Below are 20,907 nucleotides of genomic sequence, written 5' to 3'. Positions count from 1 at the left end.
AGTCAGATGGAGGCAGGAGCAGATTCCACTGCCTGCTGCTTGGTTACATTAGATTCCTTCCTCTCGCTGAACCTTAGGGGCTCTTGAGCACGGTGCCTCGGTGCCACAGATGCTCAGCAGTTCTCTTCGTCATTGCTTGGCCCTAAATCCTTCTTTCAGAACCGTCTCTCTGCCATTTTCATCCTCGGACTTGCAGTCTGTAAGGAGGTCAGCTGTGAGAGTGCTGGGCATATGGATCTTAGATCATGCTGTGTGGTCCAGCTGATTTCTGCACACAAGCCCAAACACTGGTTTTAGACTTCTGGGCAAACCTTGAGACCTCTCGTTCCTGCAATCAGGTCCCTGTAAAAGATCTTTTTTGGATCTGTGTGTGCGTGCTCAGTCGCTCCGTTGTGTCCTACTCTTTGTGACTCCATGGACTCGCCTGCCAGCTTCTTTGTCCATGGAATTTTCCAGGCAGAAGGACTGGAGTGGGTTGCCATTTCCTTCTCTAGGGGATCTTCCCAACCCAGGGATTGAACCGGGGTCTTCTGCATTGACAGGTGGGTTCTTTACCTCTACACCACCTGGGAAGCCCCAGCAAGAGATGCATTCTCAGCTCCTGCTTTCTACCAGCTGTTGACTGGCATCTGCCTACGAGCTCTACCAACCCTCGCCTACACCCATTGTTTGAACCTAATAAGAGAGCTTCCTGACCTCAAGTCAAAGTTAATTCTGTTGAAAATGAGCTGAAGTTGAAGGTGAGATGTTTCCAAGACAGTGTGCTGAGAACTTGAATGGAATAGAGATAAATTGGTAGAAGCAGCTGGATATTGGGTCCATGGTAGTCAGCCCCCTCCCTGGAGGGGAGGAGCTTCATTATGGCCCCTGAAACTCTTGGGGCTCCACCAACCCAGCTCTGCCTTAGCACCTATGCGTGGAGCCTGCTGCAGCTTCAGCATGTCGGTTCCCAGTTAACGGCTTTCACTGTTTCGTTGTCATCACATCGCTGCTGTGAACTCTTCATCTTCCTTGAATGTAGAAAAAGACTTATTTTTGTAACAAAATCAAATGAAAAAGTTTAGTTTCATCTAATATATAGTCGAAGTTCTTTGTTCAACCCATTCCCTTCCAAGACAGCCAGAGTAGTTTCTCTCCTTCTTTATCATTTGATGAATACTCCTTGGGACAGTGATACCATACAGTAAGTTACTGACTTAGTAGTTCCAGGGACACCGAGTTATGCTGCAGCTCAGCACTTGATCTCTGGCGGTTTCTTTTCTTTTCTTGCAATCCATTGAAATTCCTCAGAGTGGGTCAGCAGCCTTCCGAAAGTGCCACACACGTGACCATATTCTTTAGAAGCAGGCTTAGACTGAGCTCTTTCCTTCAGTGTGTGTGTCAGGGCCGGGGGTGGCGGTGTTGGGATGAGGGGGCAGGTGGTTAATGCATGGACATGTCTGTTTGAGATAATTTAATATTTTTGCCTTTATCAAGAGTAACTCATAATCATTGCAGGAAAAAAAAAGAAAAATTCACCCTTGGTCCTGACAGTTACTTACTGTTAACATTTTCTTTTCTTTCTAGACAATTCTAAATTTTTCTCTTTCTGTGATTGAGCTTCTACTACACATGATGCATTCTAATAGCTGCACAGTATTCTTTCATACATGATTGTACCATGAGTCATTTTAGTAGTCCCAAGGTGTTGGACACAGGTTTTTTTTCCCCCCTAATTTCTTGCTATTATAAATAATATTGTGATGGACATCTATGTAAACAACCTATTTGAGGTCTTTTCTGATTATTTCTTTGGGACAGCTGACAAAAATAGAATTATTTGATCAAGGAAGTTTAAGGTTTGCAAAGATACATGAGGGATACTGCCAGCTTTGCCTGTTGCCACACATTTTCACCACTGGGGACTAAAAAGTGTCCCCGTTTACTTCCGGTCGGTTCAGCCGCTCAGTCATGTCCGACTGTGACCCCATGGACTGCAGCACGCCAGGCTTCCCTGTCCATCACCTACTCCAGGAGCTTGTTCAAACTCATGTCCATCGAGCTGGTGATGCCATCCAACCATCTCATCCTCTGTTGTCACCTTCTCCTCCTGCCTTCATTCTTTCCCAGCATCAGGGTCTTTTCTAATGAGTCAGCCCTTGCCATCAGGTGGCCACAATATTGGACCTTCAGCTTCAGCATTAGTCCTTCCAATGACTATTCAGGACTGATTTCCTTTAGGATTGACTGATTTGATTTCCTTTCAGTCCAAAGGACTCTCAAGAGTCTTCTCCAACACCACAGTTCAAAAGCATCAATTCTTTGGTGCTAGCTTTCTTCACGGTCCAACTCTCGCATCCATATATGACTACTGGAGAAACCATAGCTTTGACTCGATGGACATTTGTCAGCACCCCTTTTACTTGTTGAGCCCCAAATCCCTAGAGGCAGCTTCATGCTTGCGTTCATACAGAAAACCAAAGAGTTTGAAGGTGAACCACTGCACTGCTGATTGACCCACTGGAATATCTGGTTTGATAAGGCTTGACCAGGTCCTTGACAGGCTCACCAGCTGTTTATTTCTTAAAGCAGGAAAGTGACTCATACATTGGAATTACTTCTGCATCACCTCCCACTCAGGAAATGGAGTGGTCCTTCACACCTCTGTCCCCCCACCATCCATATCCTGACGGCTGTTTCTCAGAGATCGCTCTAAACCTCGCCTTGCCCCTCCATCTCCATCACCACATCACTCCAGGCCCACAACACATCCCTGTCAACAATGTTCCCATCTTCCTAATCGCATTTAGGCTTCCATACTGTCGTATTCCAGAGTTCTCTTCTTGAAGACAAACTGATTAAGGCCTATCCCCTGCACTGCAGGAAGGATCTAAACCTGTCATTGCTCTTCATGGCCCTTTACGATCTGACCCCAGCTTCATCTCCAGCCATCCTGCCTGCAGCCCTGACACCTCCCACTGTTCTGGTGGAGCAGGCTGTTGGACTCACCACTGTCTGCTTTCAGTACCTTTCCTTCCAGCTTCTTCATCTTCTCCTACTCATCTCTCAAAATAAAGCTAAAACATCAAATCCTGGGCAAAGCCTCTCCCAGTTCCAACAGAGTTAGTCGCTCCGCCCTCCGAGTTGTGTTGTCCAGCTCCATGTTGAATTCACAAAACAGTGGCTGCTGCGTGGTACCTGGTGAGGAGTCCCAGTCACCATAGCCTTTCTCCCCCACTTTTGCTCAGTCCTCTGGGTCAGGCTCCAGGTCCTGCCTTTTTTCCCACTGATGATAAATGTTTGTGGACTAAATGAATGAATGTCTTTATAATGTTTAACACACAATTACTATTTTAATATCTTAATATTATAGATAATTTTAATATGACTTGTATTAGCATTAATTAGTTAAACGTCTTCAGATGCGATGGGTGTTTTTGCCTCGATCTTAAGAAAATACAGACCAGTGGTTGGCCTTGAGATGAACTTCTTTTATTAAAATGACTCCTCATCCTTTCTGTGGCTCTTTCTCATTGTCTTCTGCCTCTTCTCTAAGAAGAGACCTGGCAAAATACCTGTAGGAGGAAAAACACAAAGTAGATAAAGTGATGGATGAGACGAGGTGACACTGTGACCTTCTCCCCGGAGGTCCCTGCACCGTAATGCATTACTCAAATTTTATGCAGTGATACTGGTCCATCATGTGAGCTGCTGCAAGGTGTATGGAAAATGTAATCAGTAATACTGCTTTATGAAGAAATGCTTCCTTTCATAAAGAATCCTCTGCATAATAGACTGTAGATTTGATGGCAAATTTAATGTCCTCAATCAAGTGTTGGCTCGAGGTCAGTGTATTACTTGAATTAAGTTCATTAAGTGATTCTGCTCAGCCATTCGCTGAGTACATTTTGGGTATCTTAGTAAAATCACCTCCTCTAAGGATTTCAGATTAGCGAAAACTTCTGAGATGAGTTTGATATGAAAGCTTCCAAATGAATTTTTAAGCTTACTGGTCCATACACCAGAGCCCTTTCTATGGAGTATTCCCAGATACAATGAAATACATTTTAATTTTAAAGAGATATTGAAAAAGAATTTCTGCTTACAACTAGAACTTTTTTTTTCACACAACAGCAGCATACAAATTCTATTCAAGTTCCCACAGACTGTAAACTAGGAAATACTGGAACATATCCAGGGATTAAAACAAAGGTGCAAAATTTTCATGGTCTAAAGGTATTGACATCATGCAGAGTCTCTTCTCTTCTTGCTGTGGAATTTTTTACAACTAGAACTCAACTGTCTCCCTTACTGAACCTCAGGCAACAGTAATGACAGAAATAGTGAAAAAGCATTGGGAAGCAGAGAGATTATGCATTTAAATACTTGACAGACTCATTTCCATGATTACACACTCCATTATGGACTGAGACGTCCGTCTGTGGCAACACAAAATATTAGAGTCACGAGACATTATTAGTGCCATCCATCAGGGGCATATGCTTGAGTGATTGGTAAGAAGAGAGTATGGATTCCAAAGACATAGTTCTGCCTGTGATCCTTCTCTGGAAGAGCTCCATGGGAAGCTTCATGCCGGCTCTTCACAGAGCGAGTCCAACCGCCCGGGAACGCTTGACTGCAGAGGGTGTGGGCCTGGTATCCTGCACAGAAATGTTCCTCCTTGCCCCTCAGGCACTGTGAGTTCTGTCCTTGTGCCTGGGCAGTGAACACCGCTCTGGCCAGACCTTCCTACATGCCTTCCAGGGAGAAACTGAGCTCCCCACCCTTCTTTCTTCAGAAACTTTCCTTCCAGATGCCTTCATAATTTTTCATTAACTAGTGACCAGTGGTGAGTGGGCTTCCCAGGTGGCGCTAGTGGTAAAGAACCTGCCTGCCAATGCAGGAGATATAAGAGATGCAGGTTTGATCCCTGGGTCAAGAAGATCCCCTGGAGGAGGATATGGCAACGCGCTCCAATATTCTTGCCTGGAGAATCCCATGGACAGTGGAGCATGGGGGACTACAGTCCATGGGGTCACAAAGAGTCAGACATGACTGAAGCGACTTAGCATGCATGCAGTGGTGAGTGGAGCTGCCGGTAGAAGCTGAGCATAGAATTTCCCCAGGTTAGTATAAGCCGTCCCGTTATCAGCCTGGCCAGTGACAGGGAGGGGTTGCCCCACGCCCATCCTGTGTCTCTCCATTGATTGACCCCATCTCCGTTTTGCTGGTCATTGGGCCTCACTCTGAGTTCTGGAGGGAATGTGACCACTAGTAATAAGTTCAGATAAATCAGGAGGTGTTGAATCCAAGAGAAAGGAACTTTCAAGGAACAGGTTGAGGGAGGGGAGGATTCAAGGACAGCCGGGAACGACAGAGGAAGAAGAGCAGAATGTGTACAGTGTAAATTCTTAGATCAACCTGGTGGCTCAGATGATAAAGAATCTGCCTGCAGTGCAGGAGACCTGGGTTCAATCCCTGGGTTGGGAAGATCCTGTGGAGAAGGGAATGGCAACCCACTCCAGTATTCTTGCCTGGAGAATCCCCATGGACAGAGGAGCCTGGCAGGCTACAGTCCATAGGGTTGCAAAGAGTTGGACATGACTGAGCCAATTTTCTGTAAATTCTTATATTCAAAAACTGACTCTTAAAAAGCTGTATTGTTTTCACAAACCATACTTTGCTGGAAATAATAGGTTGAAATAAGGTTGTTTTTGAAGTAGAAATGTCCTGGTTGATGAGAGGGAAATGCATCCAGCATTCCTGTAAAATGAAGGCAATGGTTATCTCAGTCCGAGTTCCCTGTGGGAGAGCACAGGAAACCTGCCGGCTCCCTGGGAGAGGCCATCGAAATTCCTTCCCCCTCGCCTGCATCATCTCGTTACAGAGAGTAACTAGAGATGGAAGCTGTTTCTATAAGGATGCTCAGCTGGGCTTTTTAATCTCTTTCCACATGGAACAAAACCTCTGAACATGTCTCCCTACCTATTTGTGTTTTAGTTTTTTCACGTGGCATGTTCAACAGCCATACAATGATTGAGTTAGTATATTTTGCAATGACAGTCCAGTGACTCTTGGACAGCGAGTATGTTTCCTGGCTGCTATAATTACCACCCTGTGTCAGCCTTGATGGCCCTTGAGCAGGTTCAGGCCACAAAATGAGTGTTCTGATGAGTCTGCTGAGCCAGAGGACGGGGGAAGCGGAACTTTCACCCAATGCTGGGCATCCCAGAGCGTGCCGTGATTGCGCAGTGCTGTCCCCGTTTACGTCTCAACTATGTTGAAAGATTGTGCTTGTCACACGGAGTGACTCCAGCGTTTGTCCTCTTTTTTCCCTAGAGGACACAATCCCAAAGAAGGTGGTGTGCCACTTCAGCGGGAAGGCCTACGCTGACGAGGAGCGCTGGGACATCGACAGCTGCACACACTGCTACTGCCTGCAGGGCCAGACCCTCTGCTCCACCGTCAGCTGCCCGCCGCTCCCCTGCATCGAGCCCATCAACGTGGAAGGCAGCTGCTGCCCCATGTGCCCAGGTATCTTAAGCTGCCACCCTGCCACTTTTCATCCTGTGATGTTGATTTTAAGAGCAAACTAGAGCAGAATGAGAGCCTCCTGGACCCAGCCCTACGGAACTAATTCCTTTGGCCCAGAGAGAGACATGGAGGGTAGCTTGAGAGACAGACCTCCAGGCGAGCACCTGATTCTGGTTCCATGCCAGCATGGCTCTGGTTCTTCTGATTGGCGTTCTGTAAAATGTCAGTGGCGGGCCTGATGGGCACACCCTCATGGGTATTAGTGACATCTGCCGTATCCGAGCAGCACAGTTTGAGAGCACTGTTGGCTGAGCCTAGAGACAAAGGTCCATGGTCAGACACAGAAGGGGATACACTTGACAGCTCTTCTAAGGTGACTGTCTGCCAAAACCAAAACGGAAGAGCTGCATTTAAAGAATACGATCCTGGCCCAGTCTCTTTAGCGCATCAGTTCCGGCGGTCCCAGGCTGTCTGCCCTGAACTTTCCATCTCTTCCCAGCGAGGACAGGAACCACAGAGCACACCCCCAGCTGGCCTTTGCAGATAGACCGCTTGTCTACATGTTTCCACATCCCACCATTCACATCAGCCCAGTAATCCGCCTCCCAGTTTAAACCTGAGCCCCCGTCCGCTGCCCAGATCCTCCCCCAGGCCTTCTGGATTCCCTGTCTGTGTCTCCTGCCAAAACAACTCCTTTGTTTTCTGCCCCTCGTCCCAGCAACGCAGGGCCTGAGCCCTTGTCAAGACAGCCTCTGGGCAGTGTTCCAGCTCGAAAGCCCTGGACACGCAGGCTTTGCAGGCAGTCCAGACCACACAGACCGAAGGGAGGGCTCACTCTAGGAGCCCAGGGCGCTCCTTAGCAAGGCAAGAGCCCACGCATCTTCACCCCGATTCTGTGTTTGCTTGTAGCATTGCATTAGAGACTCTGGCTCTGAGCAGCACAGTGGGCTAGAGGTCACGGCAGCCTGGAAGGGCATCCATACCATGCACTTGTAAAATGGGACAGTCAGTTAAATCTCAAGGGTTTCATTGAGCTCAGCGCAGGTTTGCCTTTTGTTTAGGTGCTGTGTAAGCAAGACAATTCTAACAATGTCCATTTATTCCCTAAAAAGAAGGGGATACTTAAAAAGGGTCAGGAGACTGAGCCCTCTTCAGGTCCCTCCATTGGGTGCTTTTCATGGTTTCGTCCCCTTGGCCTTGTTTGTGATGTGGACCAAGCGTCAGAAGACCATTTCCATGTTGTATCAATAGGCGTGCACGTTGGAGAAACGGCATCTGTGCGTGTTTTGCGTGAGAAATATCAGGAGAAACATGTATTTTGCATCCAAGTTGCTTTACCTAATACGTTCCACCTGATTCCCAAGTTACATACCAGTTTCCCTAGTAATGTGCTTTTAATTTTAATGATCTAAATGGTAAAACTTTATCTTACTTACTGAACCAAGATTCATTTCATGCCTACTCAAATAAGCACTGCTTGAGGCCTGGGCAAGACAAACAGTGAATCCAGCAAGTCCCCACCCACACAGAACTGATGTTTTCTTAGGGAGACGCAGGTAGCAAACAAGCAAAGAGAACACACGATAAGGACACAGGCCACGGAGAGACACGGAGCCAGTCCAGGGCGGGAGAGGGAGGGGCTGGACGGAAGAGGGGACGAGGTGTTCTGATGATCCAGGAACGCCTCACGGATCGGACGACATTTATAAGGGACCCAGAAGGATGGCAGGAGTCATGGATTAGGGAGAACCTCTGCACGTAAGCAGGATGAGAGCCCGGTGGGTGGGAGTATGCTGTGGATGCTCGGAGAGAAACAAGGAGGCTGTGTGGATGGGACCCCTGGAGCAGAGAGGGTAACCAGAAGACAGCAGAGAAGTAGCCATGCACCAAAATATGAGATCACATGGGCAACTTTAGAATTTTATTGAGATAAGATAGAAACTCTGGAGGGTTTTGAGTAGAGCAATGATGGAGTGTTTCTTGCAGAAGTGGAAGCCGAGACCAGAGCAGTAGATGTGAGGTGGGAGAAGTGATGGGCTCTGATCCTAGTGAAAGGGTAGATTCCACAGGATTTGAACACGACGTGAGGAGTGAGAGGAAGAGGAGAGACACTGTGAACAGCTGTAATGTTTTTGACTAAAACATGGAGTTGCAGCTCTGGTGTAAAATCAGTTTTATTTGGGCATTGTTTTAGTTTGAAATCTCCATTGGACACCTGAGTGGAGACAGTGAATAGACAGTGAATATCTAGAGTTCAGGAGAGAGAGAGGAAATGTTTCTATAAACTTGAACGTTGTCATAGATGGGAGGTTTTTAAGCCTTGAAACTGCACAAGGTCACCCAAGAAGTGAGTGGAGATAGAGAAGAAAAGGGAGTCTGGAACTGAGCCCAAGAACCCTCCACTTTTGGGATCTGGGCAGGTCGGGGATAGAGAACAGAAAAGGAGCCCCTGCCACATGGGAAGACACCAAGAGCTGTGACCTGGGAGCCACCTGGAGAGAGGGTGGAGAAGTGCTGGTGGGTGACATCAGGTGAGAAGCAGGGACTGACCATTGTGCATTTAGCGTCATCCGAGTCATTTTGACAAGCCGTTTCCCTACAGTGGTGGCAGCAAAGCCTGCTTAGATGGTTTCAGAAAGGAGGGGTGGGTGGTGAATTACAGACAACCATGGCACCCCTCAGCTACAGACCACGGTGCTCGATTCACAGGCAGGATTTTCCTGTGGAGTAGAGGGGTCTGTCTGTGCAGCTTTCACTTGAAGGACTGAGCTGGGCCTTGAAAGACAGGCAGGTTCTCCTCATTGGAGTAAGAGTCATCTGACCAAAGACCCTGAGACAGAGGCCAGATGCCCCTGGAATAGGGAGTTCTAGTAGCAGGAGGTAGAGAAGACAACTTTGGTCAAGATGTTTAGGGCTTTAATATTCAAACAGAGAGGTAGATTTTGTCCTTTATCCTTCTTGGGAGGCTCCTTTCTAAACAGATGAGACACAAGATCATGGCGGTGCTCTGGGGAGCCTAACGGGGTCTGCAGGAGGGACTGAAGCCGGGAGACCCGGGGCCAGGACAGCTGTGTCTTGCCTTATAGACGTCCCAGGTGATGGTGGCAGGAAGAGAGGCAGGTCCGCTCTCCCCGACTGCACACGTGATACAGGAGGGAATGCAGGTTTCACTGGCATCTGTTCACGACTAAAGATTTCTCCAGTGACTTCTCTGTCAGCGTGCACTGTTGGATTGGAACTTAATTTCTGTTAACTCCCCTTTCTGCTTCCGATGTATTATTGATGAATCATTTTTCCATTTTATCTCCACACATTTTATAGTCAATTGAGCTCTGCCACTTCACGTTTGACTAAGTGTGGCCTGCCAGGAAGCCTGGGCTCCTGTCCCATTTTCTCGTGGCCTGTCTGTGAAGTTTCAGATGGCTGCTTCTCCCCCAAATGGTTCAGGCTACTTGGCTTTGCCCCCTGCATACATCAGCTGACATTCTGAATAGCCCTGCCCTTACCAAGCATTTCCTCCTTTTGCCACCTCTGGATATGAGTAAAAGACTTGTGAAGTGGTTTGCTGGTCAATACTTGCCCCATTTTATAGAAAACTGAAGGTCAGAAAAGTGAATGATCCAAAGCCACACAGCTCATTAGCAGAAGACCTGGGAGTCCTGGACCTGGGTTAACCTGGAGTTCCATCCCCCCAAAAATGGTGTCCTCACCTTGCAAGTCCCAAGCACCCTGTCCCATTTTCCAGAAACAGACATTTTAAGGAAGGTGAATCTTACAATGGGCCAGGTCTGTGTATTTGAATTGAAAACATGTTGCCGCTACGTTGTCTTAGGTTCCTCTGAAGTTCAGAGCAGATTGGACCCCAGCTGTGATTCTTAGTTGTGACCGAGCGCCCGTGATCTGTGCCTCGGGGCCAGGGGAAGTTGTGTGTCACTCCCCTGTCATCGACAGGGCCAGCAGCTTTATAAAGGGCTCTTGCAGTAAATGTCAGAAGGGTTCTGTTTGAGAGTTGGGGTTGTTGCAGTTTCTGGCCATGGCAGGCCTCGGTCTCGGCGTGGAAGCACAGCAGCACCCACACTTCTTTTTGTTTCTCCAAGCACTTTTTTTGGAAAGATGTATCCTTTTTGGCAAAAATGCTCAGAGGTGGCTTCCCTCTTAAGTTCACATTAAAGGGAAATGACCCTCTCCCCTTAGACCCAAGAGCTCTGAACTGAGCTTTGAATATTTGGTGATAAAGGAGGTGGTATGGGTGGATTTTAATCAGAGCTGAACTGAGTTTAGCAGAGCAAATTGATCCAGAGGACAGGCTGTGGGGAGATGAAACTCATCACGGGAGGCCCATGAGGGCAGAATTGGTCTTGATCACAACGGTGTGCTCCAGACTTAGCCCAGTGCCTGCCACATAGGAAGTATTGATGAAATGTTGGTTAAGCGATGGTGATTAAGTAACCACTGAGCAAGACAGTCCTCCTCCATCCTGGGCAGACCCTTCCAACATTCCTAGCCGTCGCCAGGTAGAGCCTTTCTAAGCACCTGTGGGAAGAGAATGCACACTGTCGAGCCTGTGTGGTGTGGGAGGTTTCACTGAAATCTACCTCCAGGCAGGAATGAGGCACAGGAATTTCAGAGTTGCTTCTCTCTGCTGCTGTCACCCAGGGAGACCCTGAGCTGACCCCAGCCCTGGGGGACTCCGTAGAAGTCTTTGTTACTTAGCTGCTGACATTCACAGGTTTTCCGTGTGGGTCTCATGTTAGCCTTTTCTCCTGAGGCAGCTGCAGGTCAATGGCAGGTCAGCCCCTGGGGTGATAAGGCAGCTCAAGGCTGTGTGTTGAACCCGGCAGGGCAGGGGCTCAGGACACCATAGCATTGAACAAGGGGTTTTCTTCCCAAATTCCTCCAGGAAATTCACATTGCATATCAAGATGTCTCAGTGGGCAAGCTAAACACACATGCCCACACACAGCCTAGAACCACCCAGCCCAGAGCTATCAAATCAGGACCAAGGGCCTTGGGTGACTCAGATGTGATAGAAAAGTTTGGAATCAACTAGTTGATACTCAGGCCTGTGCTTCTATAAATGAAAATGTTTTCAGTAAACTCTTTTTGATTTTAGGGAGTTGTTAAACCTTTCAAAACTCTTAAGAGTGTCTAGTTCCTGCCATGTCTGAGTACATGCATGCTAAGTTGCTTTAATCGTATCTGACATTTTGTGACCCCACAGACTGTAGCCTGCCAGGCTCCTCTATCAATGGATTTTTTAGACAAGAACACTGGAGTGAGCTGCCATGCCCTCCTCCAGGGGATCTTCCCAAACCAGGGATCAAACCCATTGCTCCTGTGGCTCCTGCATTGCCTGCAGATTCTTTACCACTGAGCTACTGGGGGAGGTCTTGAAATTTAACTAAGAAAGCTAAAGCCAAAGTGACTTTATTCCTGGGGACAGTAGGAAGACCTGGGCTTTAGATTCACAGGACTGCATTTGAAGCCTAGCTCTGCTGTTCCTGGATGCATAACCTTGGGCAGTTAATGCACAGTGGAAGCTGAGATCATACTCTTCTCTGTCACTTTTCACTTCTCTCAAATCTGTCTTTTTTAAGGTTCACTTCTTAAAAGACTGGTACCTTTGGGATAACCATCGATCACTCTGAGCAGAGAGGAATATCCTAACTTATAAAAACATATTTCATGTATTTTATTTTGGTCTAAATAAGTCTATTTATTGGGCTTCCCTGGTGGCTCAGATGGTAAAGAATCTGCCTGCAATGCTGAAGACTTGGGTTCAATCCCTGGGTTGGGAAGATCCCCTGGAGGAAAGCATGGCAACCCACTCCAGTATTCTTGCCTGGAGAATTCCATGGACAGAGGAGCATGGTGGGCTACAGTCCATAGGTTCACAAAAAGTCAAACACAAGACTAAGCAACTAAGCACAGCACAGCACAAGGCTATTTATTAGTATTTAGTATTGCCAATGTTGGATAACCTTATTATAAAAATCAGTTAATAATATGGCAGGACTTGGCCAAGAAAAGTGTTTGATGCAGATTTCTGTTGTCATATGTTGGAAAAAGAGGTTTTTAAGAATTATTTCTTTAAAAAGTTGGCTAATTGTTAGCCAGATGACGTTGGGAATATATTCCTGATATTTGGGGTTAACAAATGTATCATTCTTCTCGGGGTTTTTTTCATGTTTTAGTATCTTGTTGATCAAAGTGTCTGTGTGATTGAGTTAGATAATATAAACATATTTACTCAAGTTCAGTTTCCAGTCTACATGGTTCCAGGAGTAACAGAGCAGACATGTAAGACTTAAATCAGGCAGCACCTCATGAGGTCTGCTGACGTCCATTCCTCTTGAGGGGAGAGTGAAGGGGAAATGAATAAAGAATGGAGGTGCTTTAACTTTTTCACTTCCTGTGACATATTTCATATAAATGATTCAACACCCATGGATTAAAGAGCAACAGTTATTAAAGTATAATTTATCTGATGGAAAGTAAAAGAAATCCTTTCATTTCAGCCAGTGCCCATCAGCTTGGACAAGTCTGTAGTCAGCAGCATTTGTTATGAAAATGCAGACCTTTTGAGTTCAGTGGAGGAGTAAACTTCTCCTCCCCCTTTTAAGTGGCTGGAAGACGTGTTTCCCACCCCTGCAAAGGTAGTCATTCTCGGGCATTAATGATGTCAGTGCAGAAACTGGATCTTCTGTGTCCCAGGACATGTTGTATTGTGTTGTATTGAACTGAATGCACCGTCTACCTGGGTTGAGACAGAAGTCCATAAGGTGCTCCCCCCTAATCATCTTTTACAAAAAAAATGTTCCCTTCTTTTTAGAAATGTATGTCCCAGAACCAACCAATATACCCATTGAGAAGACAAATCATCGGGAGATTGACATGGAGGTCCCCCTGTGGCCCACACCTAGTGAAAACGACATTATCCATCTCCCCAGAGGTAAGTGCCAAAGTCAGCAGGTAGCAGAGTTTATTTCACTGCAGGTGCTCAATTAGTGCACAGTGGAAGCGGAGTTTGTACTGTCTTACCAACTTTTCACTTCTCTCAAATCTGTCATGTGTATGATTTACATTTTTTTTTTTTTTTTAAATTTTAAAAACTTCTTTTGCTGCTGCTGGTTTAGAGTAACCTGTTAAATCACATGTCCAAGTAATCTCAAACAACCAGTCCAGGAAAGACCTGCTTGGCTGTAACATATTTAACAGCCTGGGATGATGAAGTCAGTCTGCAGATAAAATGCCTCTTTTCCGGCCCCACATGCTCAGAGACTTAGTGATGATGGAAAGAAATATGTTCCTGGTCATAAAAGCTTGGTATCTGGAATTTCTAAGCCAGCTCTCAGATGTATGTATGTGAATAAACTTTGTAAGCAAAGTGATAATAAATTATTCACCTATCCCTGTGGATCCTCTGTCAAGCATTTATGCCTTAAGACTACCCTCCATCTCCAGGTAGTTTTTACTCTGTGAGAGTTCAGTTTATTACTGATATGTTGATTTTCCCACTCATCAGACTTTTCCATGCTTTTATTTTTTTTCTTGCTCTGTCCTTTGAGTTGTGTGCAATAGAGATGTTATTCTGCCTCTCGGCAGCTAAGTGGCAAAGCAGGGCAAAGTTCCTGTCAATCTCAACCTTCTATCTAGAAGTAGGTCTCTTGATCAAAATGTATAAGCTTGCTCTTAGCCATGACTCAGTACTGCCTCCTGTCTACTCCAAGGACATTTTCAAAATCATTGTTAAGACAGTTTTTGTTATTTCTTTTGGAAGAAATTAATTCATTGCTTGAGAGATTAATGATTGCTTACTTTAGATGTTGTGTAAGTGTTATGCTTGGATCAAGCCAGATGACCAGAGTGCCAAATTCCTGGACCCATGTTTTGACTCCTTATATAACTGCTGACTGAGTGGCGCTTTCGCATTATGTGTACAGTCATTCAGTCAGTAAATATCAGTGCCTGCTCCGTGCCACATGCTGCTTTGAGTGCTGAGTTTTGGCCACAAGAATAGCCCTTATTTATTGAGGACTCTGAGTTACAGAGTAGTTGTGTTATAAAGACCCGTAGGGGTCTCGTGTGTTGGTACCAAGGAAATCTATGCTTCTCCTAAGCAACTGCGTTGTTTTCATCTTAAAGACAATGTGAATCTTACTGATGATGCTTGTTTCCATTTTTGCTTTGGCTGCTAGAAAGCTTAAAGCTAAATTTTATGGCCTGCTTTTAGGCCGTAAAACAATTTAAAGACTAAATTTTTTTTTTTAACAGATCTCAATTGAAGCTTCATTTTTCTTTCCCGAAGCCTCAATTTATTTTATAATCTTCTTATATGTCATATATTCCTAAAAACACTTCCAATATCATTTATATTGTGGGAAGCTACACGTTCATTCTTCATTGTATATTTGCACCCTGAATTCATCAATAGAATGTTTTATCTTTTTTGCATTTTTTTTGATGCTGACAAATACATTTGCTTGTTCCCACCTCCTATAATCGCTCAGTCATCTCCGACTCTTTGCGAGCCCATGGACTGTAGCCCACCAGGTTCCTCCATCCATGGGATTTTCCAGGCAAGAATACTGGAGTGGGTTGCCATTTCCTTCTCCAATAAAATAAAGTATTATCATCTATGGTGGCTAAAATGACTAGGAAGGGTCTCTTCTTTCCATCCCCCCACAAACACATAGAAGTATATTAATAAAAATCTCAGTTTTAAATTAAAGACAGCATTAAGATCACAAAGCTGTGCTGCTTGATGAGCTGAGTCTCCAAAACAGTTCAAAATCAGGTCCTTTTGATTGTATGTGTTCTGCATCTTTCACTAACCTGGTCTTTCACTAACTGATCCTGACTACAGTGGTTTACTTAAAACAAAATAAGGACATTTTCAGAGTGCTCTTGATTGATGTATATTTACCTTTCTTAAAGAATGGTAATTTAAAAGAACAAAAAGACCCATCATTTATAAAAGCAAAATTCAATGTCCCTTATACAGGAAAATGATTTAACAGGCCCAGTGAATTTTCATTAAGTTTATGAAAGGTAAGGCATTTTTGCTTAGAGCTCAGTAAACTGAAATATCAACCAACAGACCAAGCTTTTGATCCTGGCTTGGTTTTCACTAGTGCACTACTGATTAGTCTTATCTGTTACACTACTAAGTAGAAGCATGTACTTTGTCCTCGCCTCCTGTTTGCGAGTATAAATAAGCAGGGAGGAAAACTGATGTTTCTGTTTCAGAATCTCAGAAGGACCATAAAGGTTAACATTAATCAAAATATTTTTTAGTCATTTTTAAAGTCTACATAAGAATCTTATTTTGACTAGCTAGAATCAGTATCATCCTGCCCAGTTATTAAACCTTCTAATATTTCCTTTTTTACATCCATCCTAAGAGCTCTGCCCTTTCATAAGAGCTCTTTGGATCCACATTAGACTTTAATCATGTTTCAGCCTTAAAGTACTGGGAAGCAATAAAACCAAGCCACTGATCTCTGTTTGCAGTGTAATTAAGATAATCCTTAAAAATTCTGGTTTAGGTAATAAATGCTTGTAATTTTTTTTTTTCTCCTAGACATGGGTCACCCCCAGATAGATTACAGAGATAATACCAGGCTGAACTCAGAAGATTCTTCGGTGGACTCCATTGCCTCGGTTGTGGTTCCCATAATAATAGGCCTCTCTATCATAATAGCATTCCTGTTCATCAATCAGAAGAAACAGTGGATACCACTGCTTTGCTGGTATCGAACACCAACTAAGGTATTGTCCTGACAAAGTTTCAACCTCTTAAACAATCAAACTAGGAAAGCCTCCATGCTTGTGTTTCCTTAATTGCTGGATATCTGCTCTACCAGCCGAATTTTACTTTGCTCTTCATGGCCTCAAATGTACATCAGGCTATAGTGATCAGATATACAGTACTTGCCTGGGGCTTGATCAGTCACTGAATGAATTCTCCATCATCCATCGGTTAACGAACCCGACCTTTTTCACAGGTCCAGTGTCCTGAATTTAAAGTTTTCAAATAGGAGTCAACCCAGGGGTATTGTTTAAGTGATTGTTGTTTGTATTAGAGATTAAAACTTAGATGATTCACTTGGTATTTCTCAATCATCTATCAACATAGAATTGGGAGAGGAAAGATCAGTCACAAGGGTAGAAGGTAACACTCAGAAGAGGGAAGGAGAGCTGGAAGCTCATGAAGATGCACAGAGGTCCAAAGGACAGGGAACCATGGCAAAGGCAAGCAGAGAGGAGAAGACGGAGACATTGTGTGAAATAATACCAGGCAGGGTGGAGAAAGCCAGATTTCGTATTGCAGAAAGAACATGTATTTGCTGTCGATACAAAGGGCTTCTATCTGCCTGTTTTAAAAAGTAGGAAGTAATTCATTTACTCAAGAAAAAAAGTCATACAACCTTAAGAATTGAAAACAGCCATTTTATCATCCAGATAACCCTTTCACAGAAAACTTATCAGATGGAATAGCCTGCCTCCGATTTTTTCCAACAAATATGCAAATTGCCTCTGGGCTGAGCACGTGCTGGGTTGGGATACAAGGCTATAGAGGACAGTCCTCAGCTGCAGAGCTGGGGAAAGCTATGGCTGGAGAGAGGGTCTGGCCCAAACTGGGATGCTCATTCCACAGCCTGAGTGAATCGAAATGGTCCATTTATCTCAACAGCTGCCTACCTGATACCTTCCATTCATCCTTCAACTCTCTTAAGGACTGATCTGTACTTCAAGAATTTGAAAATAATTATGTCACTTCGGTATTTTCTCAGTTATTATCTCCTCCTTGTTTATTGGAGACATAATTTATTGGCATTTTGCCTTTAAACACAGTTTTTCAGTATCCCAGTATAGTCGGTAGGACTTCAGCAGCAGTTCAGTGGTTAAAGTTCTCTGTTTCCACTACAGGAAGCACAGGTTCAATCCCTAATCAGGGAACTAAGATCCCGTGTGCTATGCAGCATGCCCCCCCCCACCTCCACCCCAAAGAGTATAGTTGGCTCCAGAACAGGCTGTTACCCCATGTAGTCCGCTCATCCATGTGCTGTGATGCTGTCATCTCACTTGAGTGAGGCCTAGATATCTGTAGATTCAAGATACATAAAGCAGCTAATTCTTTATGGTTTTCTTTCCCCTCTCCTCCTATGAAATAGCCTTCTTCTTTAAATAATCAGCTAGTGTCTGTGGACTGCAAGAAAGGAACCCGGGTCCAGGTGGACGGTTCCCAGAGAATGCTGAGAATCGCGGAACCAGATGCAAGATTCAGTGGCTTCTACAGCATGCAGAAACAGAACCACCTACAGGCAGACAATTTCTACCAAACGGTGTGAAGCTAGGTGGCGCCAGCGAGGTTCCGAAAGACAGAAAAATGACTCAGTCTGCTTTTTAAAAAGTAAACTCGAATTCGTGCACTTGCTTAGTGGATTGTATTGGATTGTGACTTGATGTACAGCGCTGAGGACTTCCTGGGCTGGGCTCTGTCAGTGGCGGCACTCAGAGCAAGCATTCCCACTCCTCCTCAAGATCACTGACCAAGTGGTGTCTTAGAACCAAAGGTTTCAAAGTTGCTAAGATGTATTTGCTTGTAATATAGCTGTAGAAACTTGGGGGCGGGGACAGTGAGTTTGGTTGGGGAGAATGGGTGGGAGGGGGGTGGTGGTGGAAAGACACAGTTGGTCAGCTCGGCTCGGGGAGAAGTCCAGTCCAGTGGCCCAGAGGATATCTTTTCCTGTTGCTCGGAAGACTGCAAAGCTCAGGCCTGAGCGAGCAGGAAAACAGGCCTTGCGATCCTTCTGCCTGTAACCACCTTAGACTACCAGACAAGAGCACCAGACCCTTTTGATAGCCATCCCAGGCCTCAAGCCACATGCTTCTTTTCTATACAGTCACAGCTGCAGTAGGCGGTGAGGAAGCAGGAGACATGGGGTAGCCACGTTTCTCTAATGCGGGTGATTAAGGATCTACACAGTTATACTTTTTGCTGCTTTCTTTTTTCTTCCGAGCCAATCAGCCAGTTCCTAGCAGAGTCAGCAGATGATCAGGACCCGAGTCGTTTCTTGAAGTGAGCACTGGAGCTTTCTGACGGCCACGTGGCAGGAAGGAGGAGAGGGTGAGGTCACCAGGCATTTCCAGGGCTACACTTGTTTGTTGTGCTTTCTTCTGTTCTGTTGTTGGTTGTTCATAGTTTTCCTTGAAGCTCTAGCTTAAAAAGAAACTTTGTTTTTAAAAAAAGACTGTTTGGGGATATTTTTTTTTCCTTACTATATACTGAATCTACAAAATAGAAACTACTTCATTTTAATTGTATATTATTCAAGCACCTTGGTTGAAGCTCAAAAAAAAAAATTATGCCTCTAAACTCTAGCAATTATAGGAATATTTATGTAACTCTTATGCTTCAGAAAAACAAAAGTATTTGTGTGCATGTGTATATAATATATATATGCATATATATTTATACACATACAATTTTATGTTTTCCTGTTGAATGTATTTTTATGAGATTTTAACCAGAACAAAAACAAACAGGCATTCCATCACAAATTTTTGATTAACACAAAATCTCATTCTACCTGCAGTTTAATTGGGAAGAGAAATGTGTGTGTGAGTGTGAGTGTATGTGTGTGTATGCACACGCCTTGAGCAGTCAGCCCCACACCTGCCATGGAGAAGGTATTCCTTTATTAAATTCCTCCTCATTTGGATTTGCTTTCGGTTTTCAATTCACTCACTGGCCAGAGACATCGATGGCAGTTTTAGCTGCATCACTAATCAGCTCCTGGATTTTTTTCTTCTTTCAAACAACTGTTTGAAACAACTACTGGAATATTGTCCATAATAAGCTGGAAGTCTGTTGTAGTTTGCCTCAGATATAACTGACTGTATACTATAGTGTTAAACTTTTCAAACAGCTCTTAGCACTTTTATACTAATTACCCATTTGTTGCATTGATTTTTTTTTTTTTCTTTTAAAAATGCTTGTTGTGAAAGACACAGATACCCAGTATGCTTAATGTGAAAAGAAAACGTGTTCTGTTTTGTAAAGGAACTTTCAAGTATTGTTGTAAATACTTGGACAGAGGTTGCTGAACTTTAAAAAAAATTAATTTATTATTATAATGACCTAATTTATTAATCTGAAGATTAACCATTTCTTTTGTCTTAGAATATCAAAAAAAAAAAGGAAAAGAAAAAGGTGTTCTAGCTGTTTGCATCAAAGAAAAAAAATGATTTATTATCAAGGGGCAATATTTTTATCTATCTCCAAAATAAATTTGTTAATGATATGCTACCAAAATAGATTTACATCAGCCTGATTAGTATAAATTTTTGTTGACAATTAACCATTCCTGGCATAAAAAGTCTATCAAAAAATTGTAAATGCTTGCTTTTTGTTTTTTCAATCATGGCCATATTATGAAAATACTAACAGGATATAGGACAAGGTGTAAATTTTTTATTATTATTTTAAAGATTTGATTTATCCTGAGTGCTGTATCTGTTACTCTTTTACTTTGGTTCCTGTTGTGCTCTGTAAAAGAAAAATATAATTTCCTGAAGAATAAAATAGATATATGGCACTTGGAGTGCACTGCAGTTCTACAGTTTGTTTTCTTCAAAAAAAAAGGCTGTAAGAGGATTACCTGCAACTTGATTCTTGGCAGCAAATAAACACTTTGAATCCAAATCACGTGATGTCGCTTTCAGAAAGATTCTGTCTGAGATGTGAAAGATGACTCATCCTTTTAAGGTTGACAGTTCCATGAATCTCCAGCATCACAAACAGCCCCAGTGCTTTGCTCAGTAGGCAGGCCTTTCCCAAGGAATCCTTGTGAGACAAAAAAGGGGCCTCCCCCGACCCCAATGCCCACCGCCAAGTGTACAACCCAGGGAGACTGCTATGAGGGAAATTTAAAACCTACCTGTTGTCAGTCACCAGTCAAACATGCCCATCTCATGATCAGTGTCATTCATCATGTGTAGGAAAAGGGCTGCAGTGGGAAACCGTAGGTTTACTGCTGAGGAATGAGGTTACCAAGCAAAATCAGGGAGCCCTCATTATAAAGAGACTTGGAATCGACCGGAGAAAATAGCATTCTTTTCATACAGTTCAGATGCATCAACTTAAGGAACTATACACAGACTGTTGTTGAGTGGCTTCAGAAGACAGCTCTTTTGCTCCTTAGTATGCCCTCTTGTATAAGACAGTTTTTACAAATTCAGATTAGCTTCACTTATTAATATTCTAAATCTTCATCAATTCAAGGGCATGGGACAAATTGTTCATATATTGACTATCAAGACATGAATAAAACAAGGAACCATCTCCACTTCCACGTAGCCTAGAGAAAGGCTGAAATGCCATGCTGG

General features: G+C 44.1%; 1 protein-coding gene across 4 annotated transcripts in view; it reads left to right on the top strand.

Annotated features, from left to right (window-relative positions):
* CRIM1 (cysteine rich transmembrane BMP regulator 1) overlaps window positions 1–20,123 on the top strand; it is a 208,836-nt gene extending 188,713 nt beyond the window's left edge. For all 4 annotated transcript variants that reach the window (XM_088841545.1, XM_055399525.2, XM_088841543.1 and 1 more), the window contains 4 exons: window positions 6,319–6,513; window positions 13,346–13,465; window positions 16,097–16,284; window positions 17,691–20,123. In XM_088841545.1, coding sequence (XP_088697671.1) covers window positions 6,319–6,513; window positions 13,346–13,465; window positions 16,097–16,284; window positions 17,691–17,867 — 680 coding nt within the window. In that variant the 3' untranslated portion in view covers window positions 17,868–20,123. The remainder of the gene's footprint in view (window positions 1–6,318; window positions 6,514–13,345; window positions 13,466–16,096; window positions 16,285–17,690) is intronic.
* The last annotated feature ends 784 nt before the right edge of the window (window positions 20,124–20,907 follow it).

Source organism: Moschus berezovskii, chromosome 11, assembly GCF_049115385.1.
Source record: "Moschus berezovskii isolate FMDL1 chromosome 11, NW_MosBer_1.0, whole genome shotgun sequence".
NCBI lineage: Eukaryota > Metazoa > Chordata > Mammalia > Artiodactyla > Moschidae > Moschus > Moschus berezovskii.
Note: the sequence above shows the minus strand (reverse complement) of the source record. Positions and strands in the feature narration are given on the sequence as shown.